Source organism: Varanus komodoensis, unplaced genomic scaffold (assembly GCF_004798865.1).
Source record: "Varanus komodoensis strain SLA01 unplaced genomic scaffold, ASM479886v1 scaffold7_3, whole genome shotgun sequence".
NCBI classification, from domain to species: Eukaryota; Metazoa; Chordata; class Lepidosauria; order Squamata; family Varanidae; genus Varanus; species Varanus komodoensis.
Window position 1 is genome coordinate 25,476,493 of NW_025336480.1, and position 17,159 is coordinate 25,493,651.

General features: G+C 40.9%; 2 protein-coding genes across 3 annotated transcripts; one reads left to right on the top strand and one right to left on the bottom strand.

Annotated features, from left to right (window-relative positions):
* Positions 1-1,522: 1,522 nt before the first annotated feature.
* On the bottom strand, positions 1,523-8,081 carry THAP5 (THAP domain containing 5). Of its 2 annotated transcripts, none has more exons than XM_044454630.1 (3): positions 7,939-8,081; positions 3,683-3,872; positions 1,523-2,553 (listed from the first exon to the last, which is right to left on the bottom strand). In XM_044454630.1, the coding sequence occupies exons 1-3, from the start codon at positions 8,019-8,021 to the stop codon at positions 1,537-1,539; spliced, it is 1,290 nt and encodes a 429-aa protein (XP_044310565.1). In that variant the 5' UTR covers positions 8,022-8,081; the 3' UTR covers positions 1,523-1,536. The 2 variants fall into 2 exon arrangements, with proteins under 2 accessions (XP_044310565.1, XP_044310563.1); XM_044454628.1 differs by having other exon boundaries at positions 7,523-8,058.
* A 147-nt stretch (positions 8,082-8,228) lies between these two features.
* Positions 8,229-16,902, top strand: DNAJB9 (DnaJ heat shock protein family (Hsp40) member B9). The gene is made up of 3 exons (XM_044454554.1): positions 8,229-8,352; positions 13,258-13,484; positions 15,113-16,902. Exons 2-3 carry the CDS (start codon positions 13,268-13,270, stop codon positions 15,541-15,543), a joined length of 648 nt encoding a protein of 215 aa, XP_044310489.1. The 5' UTR covers positions 8,229-8,352; positions 13,258-13,267; the 3' UTR covers positions 15,544-16,902.
* Positions 16,903-17,159: the final 257 nt, after the last annotated feature.

Consider the following 17,159-nt stretch of genomic DNA (forward strand, 5'->3'; position numbering starts at 1 on the left):
GTTGTCAGGGCGAGAGATCCTATTGCTGATCCCCTGCACTGCCCTCCCCCCGCTCCCTACCCCAGGCGAAGTCCACACACTTGAAAACCAGTGGAAGTATTCATTGCACACTTGGAAGCTACTTGGACACAGTGTTTAAGGTGATCAAGTGTGTAAAAGGGGGTCCTTGTCCTTGTCTGTCATTATCGGGCACTGAAGATGCACCTCCTTAGTCAGCTCCAAGCAAAGCAACAGGTTGCTTACTGGTACGGTGCTTGGATGCCACCAGCATACTCTGTCCATAGCAAGGCTAGCTAGGCAATGGGCAACCACACAGGGCTGGGTAGCCCTGCCATTAGAGTGAGGCAGGCAGTTGATCTATAGCCATGGGCCACAGACAATAAAACTTGACTGATACATGCTTGGGAGAAAACATTAACTGAAGACAAATTGAGCGAGTTTGCACGTAACAAGTTACTGTGGGTGAGTTTCTCCACGGGGCTTTTGTTGAAGTAACCAGTGCTACTTGAAAATTCAGGCTGTCGTGGGGGTGTGCTGCACCGCTTTATGTGCAAACCTAGTGAGAGCAGGCTATTGGGGTGCTTAACAAGTCGCTGACAACGCTTGAACAGGCTTTGGGTTCTGGGGGACTTGTTAACCACCTCAGCAACCCACCCTCACCAGATTTGCCCATAACAAGAAATGCAGAACAGCAAATCCCACAGGGAAATTCACCCATGGTGGCTTGCTGGTACATGTGAACCAGGCCAGTATCGCATCCGGCTCTTAACCCTTTATTTGGGTGCAATGGGTTAGGGAGCAAGTCAGCCCCACCCTTGGTTCCACATGGGTTAAGTAGATGCTAAGATCCACTAAAACAAATAGAAGTGGGCTGCAATCTTAAGTGCATAACGGATCCTGTAGAGTGCTGTGGAATTATTTCCAAGTAAACATACCTAGAATTGCAATATTAATGTAACACCATCAAGCTGAGGAAGTGAGTTTGCAGCCTTGAAACCACTAGAATGTTGAAGTTACTGTCCTATGTACACTTCCTCAGGAGTAATAAGGAACTCAGTGCACCTTCAAGTAAATTGCAAAGTCTGATGCTTCATTGCTGTAATCCCACACACAATGATTGAAGAGTGTGCCCTGTTGAACGCACTCTGCATGCTGCAGAGCAATCACGCATAACATTGGGTTGGCTCTGGACATGCTGCTCCATAAATGGAAAGGTCTGATGTGCAGAAATGACCCAGATTTAGTGGAGTCTCCTGCTGCAAGGGGGAGTGGGAATGTCATTGACACTGATTTTTCCTTGCCTGTGCAGCCCTCTGTGCTGCTGCCTATGCTGCTCCAGAGCAGATTCCTTAGGGGAGAGCAAAGGTAGCTGCAGAGGAAAGGGGAAGTCTGTGAAGATGGTCCCACTTCCACTCCCTGGCAGTTCAATTAGTGGAATTCCACTGCATACAAATCTGGAGCCAAGCCATTAATTAAAAAGTAGGTGTCTCTGGAGAAGTATGGAGTAATCAACTGAAAAAAATCAATTTAAAGCTTTTATTGTATCATTGTAACTTCAAATGTTGTGAAACAGTTTTCAACTATTTTCAGCTTTTCTTCAGAAAGGAGATTTTCCTGCTTCAGTTTTGCAATAAGTGCTTCTAGGGATTTGAGTCTGCTTAAAGTCTTTCTCTCCTGTACTTCTAAAAGTGCTATTTTGGAGTGCAGCTTTGCAATTTTTTGCCAGAGTTGTTCCTTGTCTGTGTCTTGCCTGCAGTATGAATGTTCAGTTTGTAGCACTTCAATGCCACTGCCACTGGTGATACACATAGAGTTTTCAATTTCTACGTTCAATTCCTGTTCTGTGGGTAGGAATGAACCCTCTAACAACAAGGGAGTTCTAGGACCCTCAGAAGGAACTATAATGGTAATAACAGACTCTTTATTTCCACTGAACTCTTCTAAAGCTTGTGACACAGTTTGGAGTAACACAGAATTTTCATCAGTTTGTTGTACTTCCACTGAACAGTCTGCAATATGAGTGTTCGAACGATCAGATGGAAGATCTGGAATTGGTACAGTGACATTGTTAATTTCCAGAGAGGACTCCAAGTGTTCAGGATGAGTAGCCTGTAAAACTGTAGTTTCTGAATCTGAGACATGATCAAGACACAAATGAAGATCATGAACGGAAGTTTGCAAAATTGTGGTTGTACTATGGAAGGGGTTCTCTACAGAGTTAGTAGAACTATTTTCTGGGGTGTTCAAATCAGCAGTTCCTGTATTTTCCACATCAGCTGCTACTAACACAGATCTTGCTTGCTCCATATATTGCTTAACTATGTTATTTGGATATGCAATGTTATTTTCAGCTTTTACTATATTCTGAAGTAGTTCTTCCTTTCCTGAAGACTTGCTGGGAGTTGTACAAAGTGCTTTTCGGTATAGGCTTTCTTCAATTATAATTCTCTTTGGTGAACAAGATTTAAGAGATGTAGTTGCTACACTCTTGTTCCTTTCTTTAGCATCTTCTGTTCTTCTCTCCTGCATTTTTTTCTGGGAAAGTCCCTTTTCCTAAGAGGAGAAATGTTCCACTTGATTAAAATGCCCCTGAGTGTTACACATTGCATAGTAATTCTTTCTGTTATGCAGTCCTATCCTATGCATATTGGCCACAATGGGACTTACCTCTGGGTAAAAAGGGCTTACTCCTTCTGCGCATAGGCCTGCAGCCTTAAATTCATTACCACAATTGTGCTATTCAAACTGAGTTTAAGCAGGGTCCATTATTAACCTTCCCCCTATGATAGACAATTCACGCATTCAGGATTTGACCCAGAATCTGCCTCCCATAAGGAGGGGAACTCGCTTGCCTGATTCATGGGGATCCACCCTAACAGCTGCATGACTCTGCACCATTTGCAAGGGGCTGAGAGGTTGCTATGGGAAGCAGTGAGCAGGGAAGTCCTCTCCCATCTGCCATCAATCCAATGTGAATCTGGATCTACCCTAACAAATAATTTTGAGGCATCTCTCCAGGATTATTTTATTTTCAACATTAAAACAATCCTGGTCAAATCTAAAACTGATGTTGTAAGTAACTGTTTTCAGATGACAAGGCCCAAGAAGTGCACATACTTAGAGCTCTGCAGGCATGAGTTGCCATGTCATAAAATGATTTCCCAGTAAAGCTTTACATAAGTTTTCTGTGACATTTAAATTATAGTAGGCCCACTTTACTAAATTTTCCCCTTGTCCAGGTATTTCAGTTCAACAACTTCTTAGCTACTGGCAAAAAAATAAAAAAATAAAAAATCAAATATTTATACAGTGTGTAAAATCAACTTGCCATATCTTTTTTTAGTTTATTAAATATATGTCAAATATGCTATACTGGATCCCAATGATTTAGGCCAATGGAATTTTTTCTGGAAAATCCAATCCACTGATTGTTGCAGATGGGGCTTTTGTAAAATTTCAGCTTAACTGCAACACTGCACTGGATAATTGGGACCAAATCAAATCAGCAAAGTGGAAACCTCCTTTCTCTCCTTCTTACTCCCCCACCACCCCCATAAGCAAGGGAGGTCCATGAACAATTCAGGAATGACTCTAATACCAAGCCCATTGAAGTCAACGGAAATACTTGCCATGTCATTGTGGGGCAAGAATCATATGGCATTTCTAATTTGCAATGCGTTACCTGATTATCAGATGATGAAAAAATAGTTGGCACTGCACTTGTTTTCAAATATCGAATACCCCACCGCACATCAAGAGAATCTGGTGTAAAATGGTCACTGCAGAGGACCTGATGCTTACTGGGAGTCCACGTGCCACATTTCATATTTCGTAACCATTTCTCCAATCTTTCTTTATCATGAAGAGGAAATCTGTGACAAAAGATTTGTAAAAAAACCCCAGTATGTTATGTTTCAGCTCATGTTCTGCCTGTAACATTTTGGCATTCCTGTGCATCTGTGGTGTTAGCAAGCTTACTAAAAACCAGTAAGCGTGAGAGTTCTCTTAAAAATTAAATGAGTTGTATAATTCCTCAGCCAAGTGATATCATCACCACAATTCAAAGAGTTGGTATTGATCTGTCAAGCTATTGAGTGGCTTAGAAGTATCTCAGAAACTTTTTCCACTTACATGAATCTGCCCATGAATTAAGATCTATCCCACAGTCTCTTCTGAATGCCACCAAAACCAGAGGAAAGTCAGCTATTTTCTATGGTAGCAACAGGTGAAACCAGAGTTTCAAAGGTTTTTTTATGTCTACTTCTTTCACCTGACATTAACATAGGCTTTTGCGAAAGGATGGCATATAAATATTATAAATCAATCAATCAATCAATAAATGCAACTGCTTTTTGTGCAACTGTTGTGAATGTTCACTTATTTTTCATTTGTGTTGAAACAGCTAACAAATTCTGGAAATTTCCTACCGAAGAACAGGGTATATTTAACAATAGTTTGTGCAATTTTTATGCCTGTGAATTACTTCTGCAATTTGTCATAGGCTCTGCATTCATATTGATTGGTTTATATTAAAAAGATCTACTGAAATATCAGGATTCTATTTCAATAGCTATTCTTTCAACATCATTACCAAAGAACTTTGATATTGCCATCAGCGATATCCCTCCCTCTTTTTCACTCCAGCAGACTCAAATGAAACTTCAGAGCACAGTCCTTTTATTACAGCTCTACAAGTTACAAAGCAGCACAAATTCATGTGGCATGCTTTGAGATGTGAGATAAGCATCTACCCATGCAAAAAGTTCAATCCAACCTGAAACTTCCCGTCCATTTCCGAAAAACTTCTGACTCCAGACACAGAGTGACTCCTGCTCCTGAGGGCCAGATGCCAGAATGCCTTGCAATTGGTCCACTCACTTTGCCTGTCATTTCCCAATACCTTTATACCGAGGCTATAGATTTTCTCTGGGTATTGGTTTTGGTTTACTTGAAAAACATAGACAAAGAACCTTGTGCCATTTTAAAGACTATTAAAATAATTGTAGCTATTTTTTATTATTTAGGATGGCTTACATATGCTATAAAACTACGTAAGTTTCCTGGAAGCTTTATACTTACTGGACAGAGTCAAACTCATGATAGCCACTAGGAAAGTTTCAAGGAACAAAACAACATAGAAATCTTACTGTCAGAAGAACTGTCTATGCTTTCTTGAGTGGATGCAAGTTGCCTAGTGGCAAAGAAAATGAAATTTAAATGTGCTCTGTTGTTCTGTTTATCTTTCTGGCCTCATCCCTGCCAGACGAAATGGGTTCTAGGACTGAACTTTGGAAAGCCCCATTTATGTTGGGATTTCCTTTGTGCCCAGAACATCAATTTTACACTAGTATCATGAATATGAATATTAATTATACTATGATAACATCGCACTGAAGCCAAATACTTCCTGAAATACATCTAGTAGGAAAATCCATATTTTTTGAGGCTGCTGATTCAAATGATAATTTTGTAGTCTCTGGGCTTATGTCCTGCCAAGCAAACATGTAATGGAACTAGCAGCAGGACTTGTATTTTGTGGCTTGCTTGTTAATCACTTTTTGCAGAAAGGGAAATGAAAGTTACTCATTTGTTCTGGCAACCCTAACCAACCTGCTATATTTTACTTCACTGACCATGGTGCGGCTCCCCTCCAAACCAATTTTATCCTTACAACAATTCCACTAAATAGGATAGGCAGAGAGGTAGATCATCCAGTGACTTTCATGACTGACTGAGGATCTGAAGCCAGGCCTCTCAAATTCTATTTGGTACTCTAACCACTTCATCATACTGACTCTTGAAATGGGCAGAGGGTTGTAAATGCAGTTGGACTCTGAATGCACCTAATAAACTTTGGGGAAGAAAACCATTGTTTTCTGGTGACTTCTTTGCATCTGTACTGATGCTCCTGAGCAGCTTGTCTTCTATAATATACTAGATATAATTACAGACATGATCCACATCTCACACAGTAACTCCTAACCTAACACCTGAGTAATACATTCATAGTAAGGTGTATGGATGCATAAGAAGAAATGCAAAGGATCTGGCTTTCACATTTAAAAGGCATATAGAAAAGGTGCATTTGCTGCAGCTCCAACTGTTGCTAATGTTCTTCATATGTGTTGGACTTCAGCTCTGATAAGCTAACAAGGCCAATGATCAGAAAAGGTAGAGGCTGTAATCCAACATATCTGGAGGGCACCAGACTGGGGAAAGCTAATTTATTCTATCACAACTATGGGACCCATCCCCTGCACACTGCCCTAGAGTGTGAGCCCCCTTCGTATCTCTGGTGCTTCATTCCAGGAAAATATAGGAAGACTCATAGAACAGTAGAATCCGTATGGGTGAGCGGGCCATCAGGTCCAACCCCTGCTCAGCGCAGGACTCAAGTTAAACCATCCCTCCAAGATGGTTGTCCAGTTGCATCTCAAATGCCTCCAGTGTGAGAGCCCACAACCTCCCTAGGTAATTGGCTCCATTGTCATACTGCTTCAACAGTCAGGAAGGTTTTCCTGATATCTAGCAGTTCTGGCTTCTTGTAACTTGAGCTTCTTGTAACATGTCATGCACTCTGAGATGATCAAGAAGAGATCCCGTCCTTCCTCTTTGTGACAGCCTTTCAAGTATTTGAAGAGTGCTATCATATCTCCTCTCAGTATTCAATTCTCAAGGCTAAACATAACCAAGTCTTTCAATCTCTTCTCATAGGGCTTTGTTCCCAGTCCTGGAACATCCTTGCTGCCCTCCTCTGAACACTTTCTAGCTTGTCTGCATCTTTCTTAAACTGTGGTACCCAGAACTGGACACAATACTCTAGATGAGGTCTGACTAGTGCTGGGTATAGGGAAACTAGTCCCTCACAGGATTTGAAGTGATACTTCTATTAATGCAGCCTAAAATAGCATTTGCCCTTTTTGCAGCTACATTGCATTGTTGGCCCATATTTAGTTTGTGTTCTACAACCACTTCAAGATCCTTCTCACTTGCAGTATTGTTGAGCCAAGTATCCCTCATCTTGTGGTGATGCATTTGGTTTTTCTCCCTGAAGTGCAGTACTTGGCCTTTGTCCCTATCGAATTTCATTCTGTTGTTTTCAGCCCAGCACTCCAACCTATCAAGATCACCTTGAATCTTATTTTTGTCTTTCAGGGTATTAGCTATCCCACCCAGTTCTGTGCCATCTGCAAATTTGCTAACTGTTCCCTGCACTTTCTCAACAAGATCATTAATAAAAATATAAAAGAGCACTGGGACCAGGATTGACCCCTGCAAAACCCTGTTACCTCTCCCCAGTTTGAGAAGGTGTCATTGATGAGTACTCTTCAATCCAATTCTGTAGCCAACTGTAGATCAACCTGATCATTTTTCCATCTAGCCCGCTTTTAGCTAGCTTGTTAATCAGGTATCATGGGGCACTCTGTTAAAACCTTTGCCAAAGATGGATTGTGTCCACAGCATTCCCACACAGGGAGGTTACCCAATTAAAAAAAAAAAAAAGACGTAGCCAAAGCAGTACCTGAGCACTTCTTTTTCTTCGTAATGTGTTATCATTTTGCCATCCACTCTGAGTAGCTGAACCCATTTCTTTCCTCTGGACATATCAGAAGGCTCTTCTGGTGCATTTAGCATCCCTTGCTAGCCTAAGTTCATTCCTAGCTTTAGCCATCCCTGCAATTCCGTGCTACCCGTCTTTATTCCGCCCTTGTAGCCTGGCCTTCTTTCCACTTCCCATGCGTGTCCTTTTTTGTTTGCAGAGCATCCCGAAGCTCTTTGTGAAGCCATACGGGCTTCTCCTGAATAAGCACGCTCACCTGAAAGAGAACTCCCCCCCTCCCCAATTTATGGGACCTTTTCCCAGTCAACCTGACATTATATGAGGGCTGGGAGGAGGGACAAGGGCATCCCTTCGGCCTTCCTGACCGAGGCACTCACGGGTAGAAGCTGAGCTTGCGCTGATCGCGGGCGCTCTGTCCCGCTCGGTTCCTGCAACAGGTGGCTGCACAGTACCGAGGCATAGCAGGCGCTCCGCCGAGGCGAGCAATCCTAGAATGCGCCCGAAGGGTGACCAATACGACGCACTTCCGCTTCCGCGAGCGCTTGACCCTCCCCCCATAGCCGGAAGGGGCGCTCCGTTTGGCGGCGTCAGTCAGTTAATCGTCTCGTCACCCGCGCGGGGCAACAACAGCCTTCCACGTGCGCCGAAGCGGACGGCCGCGTGACGCCGCGTGGCCAATCGGGGAGCGCTTCGTGGAGGACCGTCGCCCTTGTTCCTCGCGCCGCGCCTCTTGACGGCAGTATAAGGGAAGCTTCGCAGGCAGCAAAGCGGCTCCCCGACGACAGCGGCTGGTGAGTGAGGGTGGGTGGGGGCGCCGTCGGCCAGGCGCGTCTTAGGCGGCCTCCCCAGAACTGCCTCCCCGGTTGGGGGACCCCTGGTCCCTCTGAGGAGAAAGGGGCAGGGCTGAGAGGCAAAGGGCGAGGCTTCTTCAACAGCGGGAGCGGGGGGATGTAGGCGCAAGGAACCCCTTTGCGTTATGTGCAGTTTTAGTTTAGGGCCCATTCATTTCCTATTCTAAGTAAGTTAAACCGTTAGTTTCGGGGCGCCCCTCAGTCACTACAGGGTCAGTTGTTAAATGAAGTGGGTTTCCATAAAGTAGGACTAGTTTTGTCTTTCCTTGAGAAGGTTTTTGTTTTTTAACTCCTCCTTCAGTGCAAGTTGCCGTGAGAATGTGTAACAAACCCAGGGCGTCCCACCTCCCAAGAGCTCTGTGACATCCACTGGCTTAGTGACTCATCCACTGTGATTATGAACTCAAGTTTTCTTGGTCCTGGGTCAGCGCTGCTTTCGTCGTGCCTCACTGGCCTTTCTGGCGGTGGCATCTGCCTTGGAGCAGCTTTTCCTTCCCCTTTAATTCTAAGTCTGGCAGGAGCGGGAGGTTAGGCCACGACCGCTGCACATTGACAAGAGTAGCATTCTGTGTGTGCTTGGAGGCAGCTTCCTTTGTTGGAATGTTATGTATTCCAGAAGGACTCTTATCAGAGCAAAAATTAGTGGGAAGGGCTATGTACTTTTGAGGAGCATTTACTTTTGGTAAAAGAGGAAAGCTGGGATGGGGGAAGGACCTTGGATATAAAAGTGATGATATACATGAGAGGAGCAGAAGCTGGCTTGGATTTCTGTGGCAGGAAACAGGTTCTGTTTCAGCTGTAAGGGGGCTTTTGGCTATTTATGTATTGCGTTTTAAAGAGAGAATCTTATTCAAGGCTGGGGCTTTCCTACCCCCCCCCCCAAATTATCTGTGTAAGGACACATAGTTGCTGATCAGTGAGAGAAAGCAGCACTGAATGTGTTCACAAGTAGTGGGTCAAATGAAATCATGTTTTAATTGGTGACTGGTTGAGATTCTTAAACTTTAAAAGTTGGCTCTGAGATATGAAGTTTAGAAGGTGAAGGAAGTTTTGGCACAACTTCTCTTGAATGTTCCAGCAGTCCCATATAGTTGAACATGCCTGAGCCACTTTGTTTACTATATGCTTAATTACATATGCATGCAATACTTAGCTATTACTTGATGTCACACCCTATCTTCTTGGTTTTTCTGTTCTGCAAGGATGTTATCAATCAGTAACACTCAATGATCCAGACTGATAGCACCACTTACATATCTGTCATTGCTGGACTCTGCTCTGTCTCTCCCCAGTTTCTTACACAGAGGAAAGTTGAAGGGGATTTGTGTGTAGTTGCTTACAAACTGCTGTGTATGGAGTCGCATCTTGTTAGTAGTGTAGTATAGTGAAATAAACTAGGAAAGTTGTATCTTCACCTCCCTGTGGAGAGAGTTTCAAAGCTGTCAGACCATTGCTGGGAAATCCCTGTCACTACTACCTATCAGCTTAATGGCTCTCACTGGTGGGCCACAAAGTAGGGCCTCTAAAGTTGATCTTAATACTTCAACAGGTGCATAGTAAAATAGCTGGACATTCAAGTAATATAGTCAAAAAGCATTTAGGGCTTTTACAGGCACCTTGAATTCACCCAAAAACTAATAGGCAGCCAGTGTAACTGATACAGACTAATGTGATCTGAGGACCAAGTATCCACAAGCATCTAACTGCTGCATTCTGTACCAGTTGAAGATTCCAAACCATTAAGTATGGCTTGACATTGCAATGCAGTAATCTAACCAAGGCATGGGCTGGCTGGGTCATCCAAATTGGACCACAGCTGCTGAGTCATCCAAAACTAATAAAAACCATTTAAACCATTCCTGGCAACAAATGCCCCCTGCACCTCTTCATACACAGTGGAGAAGTTGCCAATTATACACTCCACAGAACTCATTCTGATGTCTAGATGAATGACAGACTTAGTCCAACTGGATATTTTCTCGTGGGACTGCAGAACTAAGAGAAGCCCATATATAGGATTAGGGAAAAAAGTTATTTATTACTTTAAAAGCAGTTATCTTAGCTCAGAGTGGATATGAGGATAAAATGTTGGGGAAGGGAACCCTTCTACACTACCTTGAATTCCTGCTGAGGAAAGGTGTAGAGTGAGTGTGTATGTTGTATCCTGCTTCACTCATACTGAGGGCAGACCTCTTGAAATAAGCAAACTTAATTTTCAGTAACTATTAATTCAAAGAGCCTGTTCTAAGCAATTAACACTGGATCTGACCCTATGTATGAACAATTTACTTTCATTTTCATAGGCATGTTTTGCCCAACCCTGGTTTAGATGTCTGCAGCTAGGACCTTTTTTTTAAGGTCTTGTGGCACATTTGAACTAAATTGTTATGACTCTTTTATGCTCAAGTAGCGACTGCTGCTTATTCCTGTCAGCTTTTCTGTTACATCACAGTTTAGCTTTATGAAGTAGAAGCAGAATAGGATGTTTTATGACTCAATCTTTTATGCAGTTGCCTTCTTCATTCATGCATTATACTGTGGTACTCTTTGAACTTTGAAAATAAAGAGCAAACACTTCAAGTAAAAAAGACTGCTGTATTTTTATAGCTATAGTCTTTTTCCAGTGGATCTGTCAGAGCTCTGGTCTCCTAGAAGGGCCTAACAGAAAAGAACAGTGGGGAGGAGAGGGCACAAAGCTCTAAGAGTGTTGACTATGAACCAACTTGTTTGTTTCCAAGTCTCTCCTTCTGTGGTCTTCTTTCTGGGAATAAGATACAAAACAGGCATGTTCAGGCATGTGTGATAATTTGCATATGTAATGTATAAAAGCAGTATTGGTAGGGATGCATGCCTGTGTACAAACTGCAGTTGTAATTACCAGTGTTATGAGATGATGAATATCTGTGCAAGTGTTCTCAACTATAGAGAACAGAGGCTGCAGTGGGAGTTGGTAGCTATGAAAAGCAGATAGCTTTGTTTTTAACTAATTGTGCTTTTATATCTTGCCTTATCTGGTGGGCACAAAGTGGTCTATAACAATTTCATTAGAATCTCTCTCCCCAGAAGTCATAGGTGGTGAATTTTGATGCCTTGAGAGCAAAGGCAAGCTAACTAAAAACAACTCTTTCCAGTTGCTTTCACACTCATTAACCCTAAAATAAGGCTCTCTTAATATACTCTTTATTTACCATCACCTTTGATTTTTGGACGACAAATATACAACTAAAGCGAGGGGGGGGGGAATAACATGAAAATGAAAAAACAACAAACCACTACTGCCTCTCGCATCTTTTTCAAAGTATAATTAGTTTTTAATTGGTTTGTTATGAAAGGATGCAGCGGGGCGGGCGGGGAACCAGATGCAACAGGTAGCAAGAGTGGTCATAACAGTTCTATTCAGTTTCTTTTATGTTGTTGGCAGGCAGGGTTTTCTTTAAACCAAGAAAACAGTTTTATTATAATACTTCCTATCTTGTGAATCAGGTTTCAGCTATTCTATATTTTAATAAACATCAGAAGAAAGTTCAGTGAAACAGCAGGTAAACTTGGTTTACAAGGAGAGCTGCTAGCCTTAAGAGATGTGCATTCTCACTTTTTAGTCCATATTCATTCATTAATTTGTTTATACTGAATAGCCAAAGCTCTTCAGGAAGTTCACAAAACAAACATAAAAAATGTTCACATTCAAAGTTTAAAAACAATTTAAAAGTGCTAAATAAAAGTTTCAGTAATATATTAGGACCTAACAAACATTTGACATTAAAAACCTATTCTGTGCTGTTAAATATGTGGGAGTACAGGATTCTCTTAACCTGGTGCTAGAAGGATGACATGAGCTGGACCTCAGTGGTAAAAACATTCCATAATTGGGAGGTTCTCACCAGCAACATCCTCTTGCTGACACCTTCCAGATCTCCCTTCAGAAGGGAGGAGTTGTTGCATGGTGACAGAGGTGCAGATTACTCAGACACCTTCAGGCAACATTTTCCTTCCAGGGGCAGATCAAGAGTCAAGTAATGTTCCTGAGTGGTGTAGTCCTATGGGAAGAGAAACCTTATTCTCTTTTTTCACTCAGAAATAGTTATACGCTTACCATAAAAAATTGAAGAAGGAAAAAATGCATGTACCATGAGAATCCTGAATAAAGACAAAGGAGAGCAGAAAATATGTTTCAACAGAAAATACACCTAGTTTTTAAAAATTTTTTAACCTGCACAGTTTCTAAACTTACTCCTATAGGACACTTTCCAAGAAATGTTTTCCAAATATCACCTTTTAATTGAATGGGAGCATGTTGTCCATTTCAAGTGGGAATGGAAAATCATGTCTCCCAGTAAACACTAATTAGGTGATACCTCCATCCTTTAAGTCTGCCAGATCTTTTCCATAATGATACTTTTATTAATACAAATATAAGTATATATCCTAAAAATAAAACCTATTTGATGAAAACCATACATAAACAATTCATAGAAACATCAGTATAATTCTACCAAAAGGAAGCACAATTCCCATGGATTCCAGTGATAGTAATCTAAACATTTGGCTCGATATTTAATGTAGTCATATAGTAAAATTAAATTACTATCACAAAAAAAAACTATCCATCTAAAAAAACATTATTCTGAAAAGGGCTGCTTTTTGTATCTGATTTGCGGGAGCTAAATGCAAGGTTTGGAAGGAAAGTGGCACACATTTGTGGATACTAGAAAGCTGTTAAGTGTAGGAATTCCCTAAAGTAAAGACTTGAAACTATTTCCCCCCACATATTTTAAATTGAGTATGTAGTAGAGTAGCAAGACTTCTATATGGTAAAATAATAACTGATTTTTTTCTTCTTCCCAGGAATCTTACAATGGCAACTACACAGTCTGTCTTCATATTCGCACTTTGTATTTTGATGATAACAGAATTGATCCTGGCTGCAGAGAGTTATTATGATGTTCTAGGCATTCCCAAAAATGCATCTGATCGTCAGATCAAGAAGGCATTTCATAAATTAGCAATGAAATACCACCCAGACAAAAATAAAAGTCCTGGGGCAGAAGCAAAATTCCGGGAAATTGCAGAAGGTAAGTTAAATCTTATTAAATTATATCCAGTACTGATTGAATAAATGAGGAGAGAACAAGGCTAGATATCTGATTTGTAAAATCACCTGCATTTTTCAGATACAGATATGTAGTTACTTGTGTAAGGAATTGTATATCTGTAACCTCTTAAAGCTCAAGGGAACTAGTAACAGAGGAATATGAATCTTTACTCTGTACTTCAGGGAATAAAGATTCATCTACCATATACTTGTAGTGTCTTTTCAGTTACCTTTGGAAACTTGTATAACTACCCCTTTATAACTATTGACATTTATATCCTGCCCTTTAGGACAATGCCCTCTCAAGGTGATTTCCTGCAGTAAAAGTTGTTGTTATGTGCTGTCAAATTGTCTCCAACTTATGGTGACCCTGCGAATGAAAGCCTCCCCCCCCCCCCAGTGTCCTGTCCACGACAGCCCTGCTCAGCGCTTGTAAATTCTTCTTTTATGGAGTCCGTTCATCTCATGTTAGGTCTTGCTGTACTTAATCTGCCTTCAGCTTTTCCTAGCATGATTGTCTTCTTGAGTGGGCAGTAAACAGTAGTTTATAGTAAAATTAAGTCTAAAGGCTGAATTTTAAAAAATGAAAGAGTGATCAGAGCAGGGAGTTTTAAGGTGGAAATTGAGAAAGGCTTAGACATTTTGTAAAGAGCTCATTCTGATCATCTTTGGAAGTGAACTTGCAAGAGTAAATGGACTAACCAGGAGAAGGGTTAGCCTTTTTAAATTAGATTTTATTAGAAATTAATATAGAAGAGCATGACTAGGAAAATATAGTGTGCTCTGTCTTAGCAGCTAGAATTCCCAAATTAATACATTTCTGTTGTGCCATATTGGTGTAGTTTTTATTAGTTAGACTTTTAAGGAGTCTAATGAATAAACTTTAACATAAGGAGGCTCTGTTACATGTTTTCAAAGGGTACAGGCCTATATATACTCAGAAAGCAAGCTAAGTCCCAGATAAATGTGTACAGGATTGCAGCCAAAATCAGTTTCTTAAATTATTTTTAGTATTTCCTGAGAATTTTAAATGGAACTGCCTGGAAGGACTACAATTCAGTGGTAGAAAATAGTCTTTGCATGCTAAAGTTGTTCGTGTGGTTGGGAAAGTTACTGACTAGAACCCAGGAGAGCTCCTGCTGATCTGTCCAGAATCAGTGAGAGCTAGATTAACCAAAGGTCTGAGCTGGTATGAAGTAGCTTTCTATTTCTGTGTAGCCTGCATCAAGAGTGTCATAGTTATTCTCTGCCACTTCCCAGTCCTGTTAGTGGGGAGAATTTCATAGAATAGTAGAGCTGAAACGGGCCATGAAGGCCATCGGTCAAACCCCCTGCTGTTGCACGGCACCAGTTTTCACCATCTCACTCAGATGACTATTCAGTTTTTCCTTGAATGTCTCTAGTGTGGGAGAGCTCATAGCCTCTCTAGACACTGTTGTATTGACAGTGAGGAAATATTTTCTGATATCTGGCCTGAAAATTTGACCTGAAATGACTGAGAACTGAACATGCATGTGAATGTACATGCTTGACTGAACTAAATCCATTCCCCTTGTCAGTATGTGTTAACATAAGGATTAAAATGTGTTTCTTGCATTGCTTTTACAGCTTATGAAACATTGTCTGATGAAAATAAACGAAGAGAATATGACCAATTTGGCCATGTAGAAGGGCGAAGAAACACTTTCCAACATCCATTTAATTTCAATTTTGATGACTTGTTTAAAGACTTCGACTTTTTTGGTCGTAATGGCAACACGCAGTCAAAGAAACATTTTGAAAATCACTTCCAGAATCATCAGCAGACAAGTACCCGGCAAAGACGTTCTTTCCCAGAATTTTCATTTGGAGGAGCAGGAATGTTTGATGACATGTTTGAAGACATGGAGAAAATGTTTTCATTTAGTGAGTTTGACAATGCTCAGAGGCACACAATGAGAACTGAAAATAAATTCCATGGATCTAGTAAGCACTGCAGAACTGTCACACAGCGTCGAGGAAACATGGTTACTACATTCACAGACTGTTCTGGACAATAATACTTTGCAGTTTCTTGGTCTCTGCCCTGCCCATAACTATTTCTTTTTATCCTTTGCTGCTAAAGCACAGATATTCTACAAACTGTGAGATTTATAGCTTAATCACTTTAACTGCTAAGAATAAGCTGTAGCTAAACTGATAATTGCCAGAAGTGCAACAAAACAAGATGGGACGATATTAACTTATTCCATTTGCTACATAGAATGTCCATATGGGGGAGGGGGGAATCTCCATATGACAGTGTTAGATTCTATTTTTAATAACATAGAAGCAAGATTACCATATTACCTCACTGTTAGGTTTTACTCTGCTTGGTGAAGTGTTGAGTTAGTGGTACACTAGACATAATTACTGTCAGGTTCCTGTTTCTTTAAAGTGTTAACCTGTTGAGTGCTTGTGTGATGCTCTTAATTAGCATAATGTTTACTTAATGATAATCCTGAGTTTTGTAAGTTGCCAGGAGTGACTTTAAAATACTGTAAAACATTAAAAATTTTAATTTATGTTTGAATTGAGGAAAAAATTGCCCTACAACTATTGGTAGTCTTTGAGTACAAAATATTTCAGTGACTGGCAGAATCCTTGCCACATCACACTGTTGCTGAATAATCCAGCTGCTCTTAAATCACTATTAGCCTGTTAGTTTCATTGAGTTCCCTCAGTGATTGTGTAAACAAAATTGTAATTTCAGATTCACCAGTTAAAACAAAGATAAATGAGCACAAAACCCATCTGATTTTGGCCTACTCACTCGGTTTAAAATAAAAAGTGCCCATCTCATGAGTGGATCTCATTTCCCTTCTGGTCCCAGCTTTGGTCGCTTGCAGGCTGGGAAATAGTTATTCTTGCATTTTCATAGAACCTTGTCTGTGTTCCTGTATGTTAATATGTCTTCTGGATATTTCACTGACTATGGAAGCTATTTGTTTCTTAGCTGTAAGTGGCGTCAGTTCAGGTCCCTGCAGGTGGTTCAGCATGCACCGTGTCTGTCTCATGATCACAGGATGAGCTGAAACACTGCCCTGCTGCAGTGGCAAAGAGCAGGTAGTGATCTGGCAGGTGTGCCACAAGAGTAGGTTGATTTAAATCAAAGGAATTTAAACCATTGATTTGAATTAAGTTTCGCACTGGAATGTTTTCATATTTTATGAGCAATGGTGCAGACCTTACCATTAAGCCATGTTAATTTATAGTTTTGGTTCACTGTATCTATTTTGCATGTTTTCTTTTACTTATAGAAAGCAGGTCTTTTAAACATTTCCCTGTAGGGACTGTCTTATGACCAGCACCCATGACTGTTTCACATTAAGCAGCACAATCCTATACATGCTTTCACAAATAAATTTCATTGAGTTCAATGGTGCTTACTTGCTTATGATTTCAGCCTTGGTATGAAAACACAGGAAGATGCACAATTTTGTTAATCTTTCTCCTTTCATTGTTGCTCTTTTATGCTTCACTCCATCCTGTCGCATTATTGCTCTCACAAAAAAACAAAGTGGTAAACAAATAAAATGGCCACGACTGATAGGTTAGAGCAAGAGTTGATAGTTACTGAGCAGCAAATATCCAATAAGAAGGGCAATGTTTTGGGAAGGTATTTTTAGTCACCCTG